The 18,257-nt window shown below is 34.8% G+C and overlaps 1 protein-coding gene across 1 annotated transcript; it reads right to left on the bottom strand.

The window, feature by feature from the left end:
• Positions 1-1,324: 1,324 nt before the first annotated feature.
• Positions 1,325-16,887, bottom strand: LOC120339266 (E3 ubiquitin-protein transferase MAEA-like). Its single transcript, XM_078116291.1, has 10 exons — positions 16,752-16,887; positions 15,575-15,760; positions 11,393-11,461; positions 10,841-10,975; positions 9,238-9,437; positions 8,543-8,600; positions 6,953-7,137; positions 5,650-5,774; positions 4,520-4,584; positions 1,325-3,302 (listed from the first exon to the last, which is right to left on the bottom strand). Exons 1-10 carry the CDS (start codon positions 16,803-16,805, stop codon positions 3,207-3,209), a joined length of 1,173 nt encoding a protein of 390 aa, XP_077972417.1. The 5' UTR covers positions 16,806-16,887; the 3' UTR covers positions 1,325-3,206.
• Between the last annotated feature and the right edge of the window lie 1,370 nt (positions 16,888-18,257).

The raw sequence follows: 18,257 nt of genomic DNA, 5'->3' as shown, positions 1-18,257 counted from the left end.
AAATGAAAATATTTGTTAGATTTTCCGTTGCCCGCCTTATTTTTGGATATTCACTTTTCTTTATTTTGGATATTTACATTTCTTTATCTTTGATATTTACGTTCCATCCGCATCTATGTTTTTTGAATAAAACATACTTTCGCCTTGTTATCTGTTATTTGTAGCTTATTGTTAGCTGGTTACTTTTGATGTTGCGCGATATTGAACATAATTAGCGTGGAGTGTTAATTTTGGATCATTTGTACAAAGATCGCGCCACTGATGCAATAGTGTGAAATTTGAGATAACAAATTACGTTTTAAAATAACAAATTACATTAGTAATTACCCAGTTGGGATTAGGAATGATTTGAATGTCCAGCTCGAGCTGCATTCCTAAACCTAACTAGATGATTACCAATTTTATTATTTTGAGTGTTGTCGGGGAGGTTTTCTGGCGTGGGCTTAGTACAAAACTTCCTACGATTTCTCTAACATTATAGCCTCGTCCTAAATACACTCAGTTTACCGATTTCAACTGTGGTAATGGGGAAGGTATTGCAAAATTGGGTGCTCCCGAAGTATTCGTACCAAGATGGCGCAAACCTGAATATAGTGTGCGTACCAGGCTAGGGTTGTTTAGGTTGTGCGTCATCTTGGTACGAATACTTCCGGAGCGCCCAAAATTGTGTCAATCACTGGTTATATTTGACTTCTACTGCATTGACAATCACTAATCAGAAATCGCAGTCATCCGCGTACGACTGACACTTACATTTGAACAGAAAATATTCAACTTGCGACACGACATACGGTACCGCATGTAATGATATTGGTCAGTTTGATCTTCATGTAAACGCCTTGAATAGACACGTATGAAAATAAAAATTTTATTAGGTTATCTGGGTTTCTCTATTGTTTGAGTTTTAGCAATATAAAGATGACTCATAATGAGCAGGAAGAAACAGGTGATGAATTGGACTTTTCGCGTGCCGCCAATTTTTCTAGTTATTTTTACGGCTGAAATGTGCATCACATTTTAATGTCTGGAATCTGTCCTAATTGGAGCACGAAGTCCATGTTTACGACAACAAATAACTGGCTAACCATTACCATACCCGACATGGACTGGTAACCGGACGAGAGGCCGTGGTTCGCCATATGATTAAGCCGTCTTAACGGCTTTATTCTTCCAAGGGATAATAAATCTATCTACTGGTATCTAAAAAAATCAAAACGCAAAGAAATCAACGCCAAGCTCGAGGTGTTCATAGAGTCAGTTTAAAAGCGTACCCTAACATGCTGACTCCCGCATTCCAACTAGATTCGAATTCAAACACCTCCACTTTACAATTTTTACGTTGTTATATTTTGAATAATATTTTGAAGTTCTTACAGGAGCACAAGAAATAATCAAAAGCACATCTTTGGGATAAAGTTTTGAAAAGGCATACATGGAAGCAAGAGTTACAAGGACTGCTTAAAAACATCAAAATATCACAAACCAATAACTGTTATGAGCATAATTTATGAACTCTAAGGCTGACGACATAACCTGAAGCCACTGAAAGATAATAGCACAGCTTAGTGAAATGTCCACATCACCGGAGTGGATAAAGTTTTTTTTGCGAATGCCAATTGAGGAAAGTAATTACGTTTTTAAAAGACCATACAATATAGTTACATAAATTTAATATCCTATATAATATAATAACATTCTGAATTAAAGGATTTTTCAAAAAATGATATCAGATGACCTCGTCAAAGTTTAAAAATAAATCTAAACTTCTTTTTTAGTTGTAAGAAATTTTCACAACTTTCTTCAAGACAAAGGACTCTCTGTCTCTGTCATGCCGCTCGCATAGTTCGCACACCCCTGCTGCAGCCTGATACCTCACACTGTAAGTTTACAAAGACTTTCGTTCACTCCAGAGTGTGATGAACCATTCTCAATGACTAAGGATTTGAGTGAATTCAGTCTACAGACTCCAGTCAAGTCAAGTAAAAATTCTTGTTCCAGGAGTAAATTCACAATATTATTTTAAATCAGTGTTTCTCAAAATTTTTTGAAATGAGCGTGGAGTTTTCATTGGGCCTACAGTAAGTCCCGATAAAAATGTATAGCTGAAATTGAAACAAGGTTTGGAAGTTCAACTTAACAAGCTGATAAATAGACACATGGGTTAATTTGGTCATAGACACAGAAACATTTTTATAAACTCAAATTTTTTTTAAAGGTTTTGTGGGACTAAGATTCTTGTATCATCGCAAATGGGCCACAATGGAGGTTAAGAACAGCTGTTTAATATATTCAAACAAGAATTGAAATGCCTGGCCTATTTCGTCATCGCTAGAATACATAAAGATTCACAGAAAACAGTGGCAAAGCAGTTAATTGGCACCATGCTGACCTCTAGTGAAAATGGATTCCAAGATGAGCAATTAATGAGTGTCAGAATACAAGACAATTACTTTTGTTACTATATCAGAAAAAATATCATAGTTAAGATTGATTGAATAACTTGTATATATTAATTTGATTTATTCATTATAATACCTGTTTCCAAAATGAGAAATAAGGGAGACACAAAAACTCAATATAGAGAGAAACAAACACTTATCGTCATAATGCCCGAAAAAATATCGAGAAGACATTTTATAACCACCAATCTAATTTAGATAAAATAGTAATTGCCAGAGCAGAACACTTGCTAAATTTGGGATTGATTAATTTGAAACAACTTCGATGGTGTGGCGCATCAAGCAACGCCCGCCACTACACCTCTGGTTACCATGTGTGGGTTTGAAGATTCAAATCACTCGGGGATGATTATGTGCGAGAGGATTGCGGGACTCCTTGCCGCCGTAAACTCGTTCATGTAACAGCTTCCTCCACCTACATGTCCATTCGAACAAAGCAAATACCTGGCTATTCACATACCCGACATGAACCAGTAACCGGACTAGAGGTTACAAGTCAATCACTTTACAGTTTCCATAACACCAAAAGTTCGAGAACCACTGGCATAGAAGTTAAAACATTAAATTTAACAGGAAGGATACTTGAAAGCACGATTTCATGAATAAAAATAATTTTCAGTTTCAATATGATTTTCCACACGTCCCATCTTTAGCACCGTATCTCAGTGTTCCCCTTGTATATTTAGCAGTGTTACCCATGTATATTATTCGTGCAAAGTCCTCTTGACCGACTTAGGATTCTAGTAATCACATGACAAACACTTTTTCAGCAGATATATGCGAATGTTCTTCTTTTGTACGAGGGCAACGAACTTTTCCATCTTTTGCCAAAAGCGAGAGACCCTGTGGAGGAATGAGTTTAAATTATTGTGCTGGGAAAGGAATGGCTAAAAACTATAAAAAACTAATTAAATATTAAAAAATTCATTTTGTTTTTGACATCCCTTGTACAGGACTGGTGGCAAAACTGAGAATCTTGATACCAAATTAAAAACACTGAGCTATTGTGCACTCAATAGCTGATAACCGACAAACTAATCACTTATAGAGGCTTTGAAAAATGACCCGGTAAAAAAGTATAAACAACAAAGTGGATAAATCTGCTTCCATCTGGTTAAAAGGCTTAATCAATTACATTGAAATATACACAGTGTCCAAAAAGTCCCTTTACAATTTCAATTTTGTTATGAAGTCAGTTCTCAATATATCTTAACCAGGTTTGTTGTTTTTTTAATCAGTAATTTTCCAAGTATTTTTATTTCATTTATTACAACATGTGAGGACCGAAACAATATACCGGTATGGTATCGATAATTTCCCCTTGCAATTTTAAACAAATTCAAAGACTTTATGGACACCCTATATCAGGGGTCGGGAACCTTTTTGGTCAAGAGAGCCATAAAATATACATATTTTCAATTGCATTTCCGTGCGAGCCACATAACATTTCTTCAATTAATCAGACCTGAAATGTTTACTCGAAAGTCAACACATACAATGTCAATATACATTTAATGTGATTTCTGATGCTGCATGTAGGCGCTGCGGGCCTTGAACGGTTGCTCACATGCAGCCCAAGTTGAAATCTACGATACTCATCACCCTTTTTCGTTTAGACATCTCCGTAGTGTTTTAAAAACTATATCGCTTTGTGATGTCCCAATATATGTTCCAGAATCCCCTTGTTTGTCACAATGCCTGTCTAGTAATTATCTTACATAACATAGACATGTGCTGGACGCGTGTTTTGAAACGTATTGTGAATTTCCTGCCAAATTCGGCTATAAAAGAGTTTGGGATCTCGTAACAATAGTAAGCTTAGTCTTAGAATATTAGATTCTTCTGGGAGCCATATGCCGTCACCAAAAGAGCCATGTATGGATCGCGAGCCATGGGTTCCCGACCCCTGCCCTATATTAACTGATGAATTTGATATCTGAACCACTATGGCTCTTCCATATGAAATTGTATCTTTCTGACACAAATTTGACCAAAACAAAGTTTCGTGCCCTCAGTTTAGCTGAACTAAATTGATGGAAAATTTGCTCCTACACACTTACCGTGTCTCCATATATATGACCATTTGAAAGCATCATGGGTGGATTGTTCTCGTTCATTACTTGACCTAAAAATCAAAAAAAGTTTGATAAAAACTGCAGAAGCCACATTAGAAGACTGTGTCTGGAGTTTAGAGCCAGGCTAGTATGAAGAAAATAAATACACCTTATTCCTAGAGTGGTGGGTAAGGCATTGGCTGTGTTTGCATTGGTCCCAATTTCATGCCTCGGGACATAACAAATACTGTGGTCAATGCGGAACCAAAAAGATTCCTATCATTCGAGATAGGATTCAAAAAGATTCAAAATAGGTAGGCAATGCCGAACAGGGGAGATTTCAGCTAAAAAGATTCCTATCATTCCAAAATAAAGTTGTGCTTTACATTTCAGTGGATACTTGTAAAGATGTGTATAAAATCATTTTTATTTCAACGGTGAATAACGCAAACGAGCCTGTTATACCACAAATAAGTCTTGATTGTGAAATACCTAGTGGTATTTTGAATTACCCACCACACCAATAAAACAAGGTAAGCAATGTCAAGTAGGGAAGATTTCAGTTATTCCAAAGGTTCCCTGTACATTGCCTTGTTTTAAACTAAGGCATCTAAAAAAGTACCACGCAAAAAACCAAGAACCCTTAAATTTCATAATTACTTTACAGAAATCAAGAAAATTTATTCAACACTTGAACTTCTTTTTGTGTATGATTTCACCCAAAGGTTTCAGTAATTCGAGACGCTTTGCACAAAAGTTATGTTCCCTCTAGAACAGTCGTTCTCAAACGGTGTGGCCCGCCCCACAAGGGTAAGTTTTGATCTTGCCTGCCTTATTTTGGATATTTACATTTCAAAACGTTTACGTACTTAATTATTTACAGTCTATCCATGTATTTTCAACGTGTTTTGGAATACAAACATACTTTCGCTTTACTATCTGTTACTTGTAGGTTATGGTCAGCTGGTTATTTTTGACGTGGCGGCGAGACTTCACAATTTATGAACAGGCTTAAAACGTTTGGGAACCATTGCTTTAGAATATGTTGCAAATGCCCCGGATTCTGTTTTTTTGGGGGCCGCCCTATATGAAAAATATGCACTATATATTTTTAACTGTGAATAACGCAAACAAACCTGTTATTCCGCAAATAAGTCTTGACTGAGCACAGTGAGCATATGGAAGTGATTCTGCAAGTTTATTAAACGTTGGATTGCAAACTGGACAATCTGGATTTTTTGTTTCTTCTCGATAACATTGACTGAAGTTAAAAAGTTAAGGAAAAACACAACAAGCATGTAGGACAGGGGTGGACAATTACTTTTCTGTGTGGGCCAGTTACAGATTATAGACTTGGTTACTGGGCCAGAGGCTCAAAACGTGATATGAAAAACTATGAATAGAGCAGTTCGTATACAAAGGCTTGGCTAACATCTGATGTCATAATAATAGACACAATGTAACAATTGGGGTCATTACCTATCGATTTTAATCGGTAAGTATGTTGATAGGTATTTGTCTGTATGTATGTCTGTTTGTCTGTTAGATGCACGCGATATCTCACGAAAGCGAGATTGAATCTGCTCCAGATTTTGCATGTGCATTCATCATATGTCGTACCAGAAGCCTATTGATTTTGGATGAATTATGTCGTATAATTAGCGAGTTATTAATTAATTAGTGATGGGACACAAGGTGTCACTATGGAGTAAGAGCGCTCTTTTGATAAGTCTTCGGTCTCTGACCGATATTCTCGTTATGCCGCTATTCAATATTATCAAAGTAAATTTATATCCATAAAAAGTATGTAGTTGTAATTTCAGCAAGCACAAGTGGGCAGGATGTCACACCTCGATGGGACGGATCTGGCCAGCAGGCCGTAATTTACCCAACCCTGATGTAGGAACATAGATCATAGGTCAAAATGTAAAAAAAGAAGAATAAATTGGTATACAACCTATGATGTAAAAAGAACAGAAGGTTGGGATTGCGTAAAAGCAGAAGCCAAAATGAAAAACCATAAAAACACTTTAATCCATTACAAAACCGGGATCATGAAGTTTGAAAATAGTCGGTCCTGAACCATAAATCTGGTTCTAAACTCTGGATTCAAACAAAAAATTGGAAAGGGATTTTACTTCAGTGAAAATTTTTGGCTTGTACTCTTTATAGTCAGGCCATATCAGACAAGCAATTTACAACGAGATAGTAAAAGGTGCATGTAATGTACGGATTACAAGGAAAATTTTAACCATATCAAAACATCAAACCAACTCTTGAACTATGTTAGTGATCCGAATTAAAACCATGAATATATTTTTTTTCTCATCACTGTTGTCTGAAAAATTTGAAAAAGTATGGCTCAGATCAGACAAAACGTCATAGATTAAAACACTGAAAACCCTTGACAACAATAAATGGGCATTTCTCAAAGGATACTGCGTTTTAAGTCCAGATAATCCAGATTGTAGGGTTACTTTGAATACTGATACATCGCTTAGTTGATGGAGCCGATAATTCTCGTATCGAAATTGTTCTTTCAGCTGCTGCCATCGAGTGTGTGAGAGTAGATCTTTGTACGGGGATACGTGAGTGTCGACAGGGAATGCAAGAAGGCCCATTACCTATTTTAAAAAAAAATCATTTTGACATAATGAACAAAATAAAATACCAAAAAAACATAGCAGAGAATTCCATAGGATACTGTAAACTTTGTTGCTTAGTTTACATCAATCACTCATATCACTGGTTCTGTGTTTCATTGTTAACAATATAAATATTTTTCACTATAACTAGAAAGAAAAGTCCATTCTTTTGCAAATATGGGCAATGTTTTTTCCTGCTTATGATCAATGCCCTACACCTGAAAGGTTTTCAAATGAAATTTATATTTTGCACAATTTTAGAAATATGACAACTTGAGATAACTGAATTCAAGATAGGAACAGCCTTGACTGAAGATATCAAATATTTAAGTGATATACACATCTTGAACTTCGAAACAGGAATTTAGTTGAAATGCCCAAAGATTTCAGTTTATTTATATTCTAGTTGGAATGCACGAAGAATTTAGTTTATTTATATTTTAGTTAGTTGGAATGTACAAGGAGTTTAGATTAAATAAGATTCAATCTTGTTGCTATTTGAGGAATTAGGTTTTATAAATCTAGAAAACACAAATGAACTGTTTTTTTGGAATGTTTGACATTTTTGTGGTGATTATGGTTTATACCAAATATGATGGATATTATTTGAGAAAATATTCTGTTTTGATTAGGATGCCAAAATATGGCAAAATATAACAAATTATTCACCAAGTAGGATAGCATTTACATACTTATCTCGGAAGAGATAAAGACAGCTTAATCATATGGCAAGTCACGTCCCCTCGACCACCAGTCCATGTCGGAAATGGGATCAGCAAGTTATTTTTTTCGGAAGCATGGACTTGATGAAGGAAGCCGAAATTTGAGGGAATGTTTCGTTTAGATTTAAATGCCAAAATCTGGCAACAAAATTATTCACCTGTTTCCTCTGGATGTTTGGCATTTTTGTGGCCATTATGGTTTATATCAAATATGATGGATAAAGTTTGAGAAAATATTCCATTTTGGCAACAAAATTAATCAAAAAGAAGGGTTCTACAATAGCAAAGTATTTAGATATAAACAATCTCTCCAATGAGAAGATATGATGTACCATGATATACGGTATATCTATTGGGTCGGACATTAAATGTAATTTCATATAAATAAGAATATGCGACATAATGTAATTATTCATACAATGAGTAACTCTCATTTGTTGCTGCATAATTCGTCAATCATGTAGCATAGCAGTTGTAACATGGCCGTGTTAACTTGCAGATGTTTTATAGCCTCTGTTAACGTTGTATTTACAAGTTGTTCTGCTGTTGTTTTTAATAAACTGAGTTTGATTGTAAATGAAATTAGCATTTGAGACAAGAAAAAGCGTAGCTATACTATTTCCAGTGAAAATTAACTGGGCTTGCTTGTTGCCCACATATACCTGTTTTACTTCTTCTAATTGAGAACCTTCAGCAGCTCCAAAAAACTTTCTTGCATGCCTGGAAAAACAATTAAAATATTTGAAGCTGGAATTTGGTTTAAATGAGACTATTAGTAGGTTTAAAAAAATATCTCTCCATTGGCTTTTCTATCTTATCAAATAATTATCAATATAACTTTTGTTTAGAGGTACAAAGATAAAATATTAAAAATTATTACCATATATCCTCGCATATAAGCAGAGTTTAAAACTAAAATAAAGTCACATGAGTTGTTTATGTGCGTACGCCTTTATGACGTAAATTTACTCATAGATTAGTCTCCTCCACTTCTTTGTGAGTGTTCATGACCTTTCTCTAAGAAAATTGCTTTAAAACTGGGCGAAACGGTGACCTAGCTGTTCAAGCGTTTTACTCAACTGTGTTGGAATCACAAATTTCAAATCTCGGGTTCTAATTCTATGCCCCTACCTCACGCAGGGTGTTATAAATTAGGTTATCAAAATCGCTCTCAAAATAGGTGTAAAAGATATTGCAATAGTGAAGTATAGAATGAATTTTTCCTGGGACAAAGCTGAATGGATTCCTGTCCATCTAAAATATGATATTAACCCCTTACATATCGTTAGATAGCATGGCTGCTTGTACAAGGCCTGATTCGAAGCCATTAACAAAAGTCGTAAATAAAAAAACTCACTTAATAGCTTCCACTCTTTCGTTCATTCGAACCAGTTCAACAAATTCTTGAATCCGAAGGCTAAATTCAAGATTACTTTTCAATTTTCGAAGCCTGGATCGGTTGTCGTGGCACCAGGCTAAACAACGTGAACTATCGTATTTTTCTAATGCTTTTTCAACTTCCCATGCTGTTACAAATACATCAATGTTGACGAGGTCCTAAAAACATAGGTAAATACAGTTATAAATAGAGTTTGGAAATTTCAACACAGTTCAAAGGTAACACTGGACAAAGAAGTTGGTTTAACCCTTTCCATGCGGTTTTTATTTTTTATTGAATAATCGTATTTGCTACGCTGACTTTATGCATTTGTACCCCCACAACTAATCAATCGACTAACGAAAAAGTAATGATCCTCTGCTGCCCACTGACGGCTCGTTGGCTTATTAAAGCTTATTTAAAGAGTTTGCAATTGGCGATTAAAAAAAAATTTTTTTAAAAGGGCTGAGTCACAAACCGGATAGAAAAAAGGCAATTTTTTTTCTTGGGTGTTGAAACCTCAAACCGTGATAAAAAATAGAAATATTCGCTAAATCCTTTACTGTTACCGCTTCTTGGTTGGCAAACAATAGCATAATATTGCTGTAGCAATTTCGTTATCTAACTCAAAATACTTTGGTTGATGGAAGGGATAATATGTCTTCTATTACCACCCAAAAAACACCGAAATTTGCATAAATTTCAAAAACACACCCTCGTTCCGCCGCAAATAAAATTCCCATGGTAAACGAAAGCGAGATTTACCGTCGCTTATGTTAATCTCGAAGAAGACTTCTTATCAATAAACTAAAACCCGGAAAAACTAGACCAACAGTTTGCGACCGATTGCTAAATAAAACAGTGGAGTACATCAACGTACCTGCCGCAATCTAGCGAGTTTTGTCGTGGGTACGTATACGTGCCCACCGCACGAAAAGGGTTAATAGAGGCTGAAAAATTAGAATTAGATTGAAAATTTCTTTTCTACAAAATCAATGGACACAATAATTTGTTTTTTATGCAACGTTTATTCCTGCATTTGCTCTGCACAAAGTCCACTAATATCTAAAAAGCTATTATTTTTTGGATGGACCAGAAATTTTCCAGTTCGGCATCGCCTAACAAATTTTATATCCCGGGAGAGGTGGTGGCATGCGGATTGCACCAGAGAAACTGAGATACACTCTCTGACTCTGAGTGAAAGTTTACCTTGTTTTTACTCAATTATGCAGCAAAAGAACCCATTACAATAAAACAGTCGATACAACTATATATTGCCCAACTATTCGAGATTTGATTCGAAAACAATATTCGATTTGATTCCAAAATGCTCAGCCCCACCCACAAATCAAGGTACCCCCGTAGTATGTGTACCAGGTTAGGGTTAGGCCATAATTTTATTTCGATTTTTCTTCAGTTCTATTACGTGTTCTAGGAATGTCTGTGTTAGCCAAGTGAATATACCCCCTACCCAAAAGTTTCAGTTCCTTTACACAACTTTATTAAAGTAGGCATACAAAATTAGATACATCCATATTGGTACAAACACTTCTGGAGCGCCCAAATTTAAACAATAACCCACCTCAATGTTAGAATCCCTCGCAAGCTTTAAAGCACTGTTGTAAAATCCGGATCGTAGTAGATGGTCAACAACCATTCGATCAAATCTTGTCTTCTTCCATTGGGCAACTACATGGGGAGAAGAACTGGCATGTTCCTAAAAAATTATTCGAAACTTTAATCAAAAGAAGTGGAGGCATAAAAGCGTTGGTTCAGTTGTAAGTTAAATTAGAATACCGTATATCTTCGCATATAAGCCAAGTTTAGAAATAAAAAAAGTTGCCGAACTAAGGGGTCGGCTTATACGCACATAATATGAATAATATAATTATGGTTATCAATTTCATTAATTTTCTTCTGCGACCATTTGCTGTGTGTTATAATCTGTAGGGTCAGCTTATATGCAAAATATGAGAGTAAGCATTATAAAAAAAATGCGTTGAATTGCAACGACTATTAATAATGGCGGCTAAGAGCAAGTCATTGGAGTGAGAACCTGCAATTGTGTTGGATTCTGGCGGACAAAACTTGTAAATTATCAAATGCTTTTCAAACAAAATTTGAACAAACTTACTTTTAGATGTTCGACTCTTCTTTTACATAATTTAGCGCTTGCTTCCTCAAGTTCAATTGCATCAGCAGCCTGAAAGTTGAAATATCCTGTTGATAACTTGGTCAAAATATTTGTAATCGGAGACACATAAAGTTTGAAAATTTCTTTGTTTTTACTGATTATGGAAACACCTATTAGTGATGTTCAAGGAGGCTTCGTTTGCACCTGTACAACTTGGCTCGGCTGAGTAGCGCATCGTGCTAAGCGTTAGAGAAACAAATAACTGGCTAACTAATTACATTCCTGATACAAACTGGTAACCAAACGAGAGGCCGTGGTTCGCCATATGATTAAGCCGTCTTATTGGTTTTCCCCTCCCCTGAATAAATATGTAAATCCTATCTTTGTTAATAGTAATCAAGTTTTATGATCTTTCCATTTTAATATGCAATTTGGTGGTTTATTCTATATTTATTCCTCGATACTTCCATTTTCAATAAAATGCGAGACATATTGATTTTTTTGGAACTGTTCTTATATTAGGCTGAATATATTATGAACAAGGTATTTGACATTTTCAAGAAAGTCTTTTGCTGCAAAACAGACTAATGATGAGCATCACAAGGTTATAGATTTTGAGAACCCACTGTTTGCCTATACTAATCCTTTAGAACAGTGGGGTGCCCCCATAAGGGGAGGAAACAATCTTTGAAGGAGTGCGAAGCTAATTAAACATAAAAATATTTGTTATTGCCCGCCTTATTTTGGATATTTACATTTCTTAATTGTTTAGAGATTGCAATTCCATCAATGTATTTTCAACATGTTTTTGAATAAAACAATATCTATTCTATAAGTGGATATTGTGTATCAAGCTGCAAGTCCTTTCTCCTTGTCTACTTTAAATACATATGTAGTTGTTGCCACAAGTATGCTCGAGTGAGATGGTATTAAATTGATAAATAGGAATATCCATAATTATGCATTTCCGAAAAATAGCAAATGTATTTGTTTTGTCTGAAGAATTTAGACGACGATCTAATGACAAACTAACAAATATACTTTGTTATTTCATGGAAAGAGATTATGTTTTTCCTATTTATTTCCTAGGGTTGTTTTTCCACTTCATCAAGTTATACGAGCATTAACTCAGATAAATTAAGTAAGTAAACTAAAATAACCGGATCCTTCTCAGACGAGATTATCACTGTCAATTTTGTTCTAAAGCATCCGCTAAAGCAGGGGTCGGGAACCCGTGGCTCGCGAGCCATATATGGCTCCTTTGGTGACGACATATGGCTCCCAGAAAAATCTAATATTATAAGGCTAAGCTTACTATTGTTACGAGATTTCAAACTCTTTCATAGCCAAATTTGCCAAGAAGTTTGAGAACGCGCGCCCAGCGCATGTCTATGTTACGTGGAGAGAATTGCCAGACAGGCATTGTGACAAACCTAGGGGATTCTGGAACATATTGTGACATCAAAAAGCGATAGAGTCGCGGAGCAATAGAGAGAAGCTTTGCGAAGCTTTATTTGTCATATTTATATCGGACTAGCGGAGCTAGTTTTTAAAATACTGTGGAGATGTCTATACATAAGAAGGGTGATGACACTGATGAGTATCGTAGATTTCAACTTGTGTTGCATGTTCAAGGCCCTCAGCCACAACATGCAACACCAGAAGTCACAATAAATGTACTGTATATTGACATTGTATGTGTTGAGTTTTGAGTAAAAATTTCAGGCCTGATTAGGTGAAGAAATTATATATGGCTCGCGCGGAAATGCAATTAAAAATATGTGCCTTTTATGGCTCTCTTGACCAAAAAGGTTCCCGACCCCTGCGCTAAAGGCTATGCTTAAAATCACTGAACTTCCGATCTCTGAGAGAACAAACTAGATAGCGATCAGTGACCAACCGACTTATCGATCTTCCGCATGTTCAATATTTTATTCGACAATTTTGACGGAGTATGATTTCACATAAGTTATTCTCGCAAATTGTGTTTTATTGGTTGGCCACATTCTAAACGCTCCACATCGCAGAAGGTCAATGTTACGCACACAATCGTTCACAGCGACGAAAGTTAGGGGATCCCCAAAACAGAAACTGTGGTACTGATCGAGAGCGATAAGTAACAAAACTATAAATAAGTTTGAAATTAGCAAGCAGAATTACAAATAATTGCTAGTGATGCATCACATTGTTGAATTGAAACTTCAACTTGGAAAATGTTCGTTCCAAGCTTACCACACCAATGTATGACCATGGGAAACGAAATCTGGTCCTTTTATTATAAGTGAGCTTTATGTTTGATAGGTGGCTACTAAGCAAGGTGCCTTGTACACGACAAAAGCGTTAAAGTGGGCACAAAACCAATAGTTCAAATATTTCACCCTCATTCAAAGAAATCAATACTCATGATAAAAAATACAGCTATGCGTCTAGAAATGGATTAAAATTTAATACTTAAATTACTTTAATAGAGATTTATAGATAATTAATGATGTATGTACTCTGTGTGAAATTTGCTTGCTGATTCGGAGAAATAGAGATATAGAATATTATTAAAGGGAGTGCCCAAATATTTCACCCAATTTTATAATGACAATTAAAAATTTCTTTGTCTCTGTTTATTAATAGTTTTTATTGTGCTTGTAGTTTTCATTGATCATACCATAAAATTTATAAAAAAATTACAATTGTTATTACTATGAAATCGGGCGAAATATTTCGGACACCTTTTTGACTACGGTAATTTTGAATGCGTTTCAGTACTAAGATTCCTTTTGAACACCCATGGCCATAACACAAACTGCATTTTAAAATATCACGAAATGCTAATTTGAATCATACATTTATTATTTTTTTGAGATCACGAAAACTTTTACATTTTATTTACATAAACTGTTTGACATACAACAGGAAGAACACATTCCTAATGATAAACATCAGTCAGGAACAGCTGTTCAAACAGACATGATATTTGATAGGGCACAGATGTGAATTGCCAGTTGGCACACATTTCAATTAAAATGTTTTTGACAGCAAATTAACAAAATTAATAAACTGATGTGCCATTATAAATCAAGATTCAGAAAATACAAAAATGACAAAGTTACACACAAACACTAATTCATGATTAAAAAAAAAAAACTTTTTCAAATTGCACAAATTTCAATTTTTGAGAAAACAGCTCACTATCTTGGATGTCTTTATTTCTATATAAACAGCATATTCTTCACATAACACGCTTCAAATTTTTAATAATATAAAAAGCATGTTTTAAAACTTGTCTAAACTGCACGTTTTGTTAACCCTGTTTTGAAGCACAGAAAATAAAAAAGTACTTCCGTCAATTTAGTACCATTTTGGAATAAAACCAAGATGAGAGAGACAAATCCTTCCAACCCTACATTTTTCGAATTATTCCCATTATAGTAACTTGGCTCAACAATTCTTATCTTTACAAATTTCGGTAATTCGGTATATCTTGTTTTGTCTGAAGAAGTTACACTATGATCTAATGAAAACTCATAAATATACTTGCTATTTAGTGGAAAGCGATTATATTATTAATATTATTTTATTCAAGTCTTGCTGCACACTAACACAGATGTATTTCTGTAACCTTTCGTCTGACTGGAGTCAGATTTATTCAGACAAGCATGATAGTTAAGAAATGCTTGTCTGAAGAAATAAATGTTATTCTGTAGCAAGACTCTTGAATCAAATGATAGTTGTACTACTGCAGATGGTATAGTCCAGGGGTGCACATCTCAAATGAGGATATGTGCCAAATTTTTCAAAATAATCTTGTCGCGTGCCACGCACAATTGCGGTATTGTAAATTAACTCCAGTAAAACAAAGAAAATGCAATAACAATACATAATAACGAATATCTATTTATCGAAACAATTTAATATTGTCCTAAAAAAAACTGCTGATTTTGATATAAACGTGATATTTTAATGTATATCATAAATATTTTTTTTTACAAAACCGTTCGCGTGGCACGTTCGAGCGTAAGGCGTGCCATTAAAACCAAAGGATTCTTACAGTGAGGTGAGCTTATTGTTTGCATTTGTGGGCACAGCTGGGCATTTCAAAATATGTGATGATTTCAGAATCGAATCGTCAATATTTTTAAATTGAATTAAATCTCATATATTTGAAAAGTAGTTGTAATGACAACCCACCTTTCTTTTCATGCTGTTAATCTTTTCAACTACGCCGTCAAGTAACGAAACAACATTGCCAGCAGTCGCATTCCCTGTTTCAATGCATCTTTCTAAATCTGTAAGAGCCCCCGCTACGCCATGGAATTCTCTATCTATCGTCTTCTGAGCAGAGCGGAAACGCTTGTTAAGAATTTCATAAGGAACCTTAAAAATATAAGTTTTATTAGAATTATCAAGCAAGTGGGCCAAAGGCAAATTGTCAGACAACTTTGGCATTGCAAAGTACCGTAGTAGTCGAAATTTCTATCGCAGGGCCGGGTCCAAGCCTCATGTTTGATAGTAAACTATCCCAGACTCGCATCCCTGGATGCAAATAATTGATCCTGGAATCAAACTATATGCTCATTAAATTTGAACAAGAAGATTGTGGTAAATTGGGTAATCTATGATATGAAGCTAGGTCATCAATTCTAATATGAATGCGCTATTAGGAAGACTTGCCCGTTAGGATTAGATTCTTGCGGCCAGCCATCTCAGAGAAGATTACTAAGGCAGACCTAATCTTTTAAGATGTTATGAAGTTGGTTCACAACATGTCTCATGCTGGTTTGTTTATTTTAATCAGTGTTTATGTTAGATTTTTTGCTTTAATTAATCCACAACTGTACCAACACGATAAGATGTGATGGTGGCCAAGCCAGACAGAATAAAAATACTATTCCACATTAATTAAAATAAAATCGAAAAATTTAGGATAAAATATAGAGTTCCATACAAAAGTAGCAAAAAAAGAATTAAAAAAAAGATAAAGTATGGAGCCGCTTCAAGTACTGTAAATTTGAAATTGAATTCCTCAATTAGGATCAAAGCGACAAGAATCTAGCAAAGCGATTCACATATGTGCACTTAGTGACTTAGTATCCAAACATTCCAGGTGCTCATTCAGATAATTACAATTTTGTTATTTGGTCGGTTTACAATATATCTTAACAAGTTTTTTTTTTATATATTTTGATCAGTGTTCATTCAATTCTTTCACTCAATTTAATACACTCATAGGGGCCAAAAAACTACACATAAATTCAATAAATTCCTTTCAAAATTTAAATTTTTTTTCAAGACTTCCTGAACAACCTGTATAAACAAACAGAAGAGAGTCATAGAAGGAAGCACTGCAACAAAAACACAATCCCACCTTCAGTGTGACATATTCCTGTACTTTAACGTCCATTCCGATGGATGAGGTCATTCCTTTTTCATAAATTTGCAATAATATAGGTTAAATTAGTGATAGTAGATAAACTAGCTGTAAGCCTGTAATGAATCATTTTTAAGAATTAATAATGGATTATGGGACCACCTCTTACCAGTTACAACCATGACTAATCAATATTAAATAGGTCATAGCTGGTGACTCAGGCAATTTGCAAGCCTCATAAAACGAAATGGTAGCCAGTAGCCTATGATAATCTGAAATAATGACGGCCTTTAAAAAAACATTGAAAGACTTCCTCCACCATCCAAGTCAGTACATCTGAAATTATTACCTAGCTAGCTATTCACAGTGACTGGATTGAGCTTTCATATCTTTTTTAGAATAAACATGAAAAACAAATGAAATCTTTCTTCGAATATATAAGTTTGTAGCATTACCCCAACCAAAATGGATGTCTGCTGAATAGTTAAGTATTCTGAATTCTGTCACATCTTCAGTTTTTATTTTGTATATCTATGAGGATTCCTTTTTTAATGTATTTGAAACTGTTATTGAAATGAAAATGCGACAGCAAGCGTGACGATTAGCACAATGCACTCTACCGCCAAGCCAAATAATAATTGAAGCATTTCTGTTGAGTAAAAGGGAATCCTAACACAATAGCACAAAAGAGACGGTGTGTTTTATTTCTAAGTTAGTATGCGACCAAATCATAACAAAGTAAGGAGACTTTAAAAAACGGAAGCATGACAAATTGAATTTTTTATCACAATGTGTGACCAATTAGAAACTGTCAAATAATTTTCAAAACTCGAAACTGAAACAATATATAGCTTCTGAATATTCAGTTCAATACTTATTACATTGTTATTGATTTTACTGACTAATATAAGTAATAAGTTTGCGATAAAATATGACAAAACTTCACGTTATGTAACCACCATATTTTTTTTAAAACAATTGTTAAATGTGCAAGACCTTGGTCAGACGAAACATCACAGAAATAATTTGTGTCAGTGTGCAACAAGACTATTCAATCACTTACAAAGTGAGTCATTTATTTTTCTTATTCCTTGGATCACTTGGCGAAGTGTTGTCTGGGAAGTGGGAATACATTGCGTTTTTCAATGGTATACAAACTTTTAAACCCACACAAAAAGTTTTGAGTTATGATTTCGCTTACATTTGACTTGAGTTGTTTAAAAAAAATAACATACAAATACATACAAGACATTTAGGTGCTCCAGAAGTGTACGTACCAATATGAAGATATCTAATTTTGATCGCCTACTTCACATCAAGTTGTGTAAAGCATCTGGAACCTAGTGGGGTTATTCATTTGACTAACACAGAAATTCCCCGAACTCAATATAGAACTAAAATAAGGAAAATCAGACTAAAATTATGATTATGATCTATACTTGTATATATATCGATACTGCCCGGCCGTGATGAATAAATTTTCTTGAATATTTGTGGATCTAT

This window comes from Styela clava, chromosome 9 (assembly GCF_964204865.1).
Source record: "Styela clava chromosome 9, kaStyClav1.hap1.2, whole genome shotgun sequence".
Classification (NCBI taxonomy): Eukaryota; Metazoa; Chordata; class Ascidiacea; order Stolidobranchia; family Styelidae; genus Styela; species Styela clava.
This window is presented reverse-complemented; position numbering and strand designations above follow the sequence as displayed.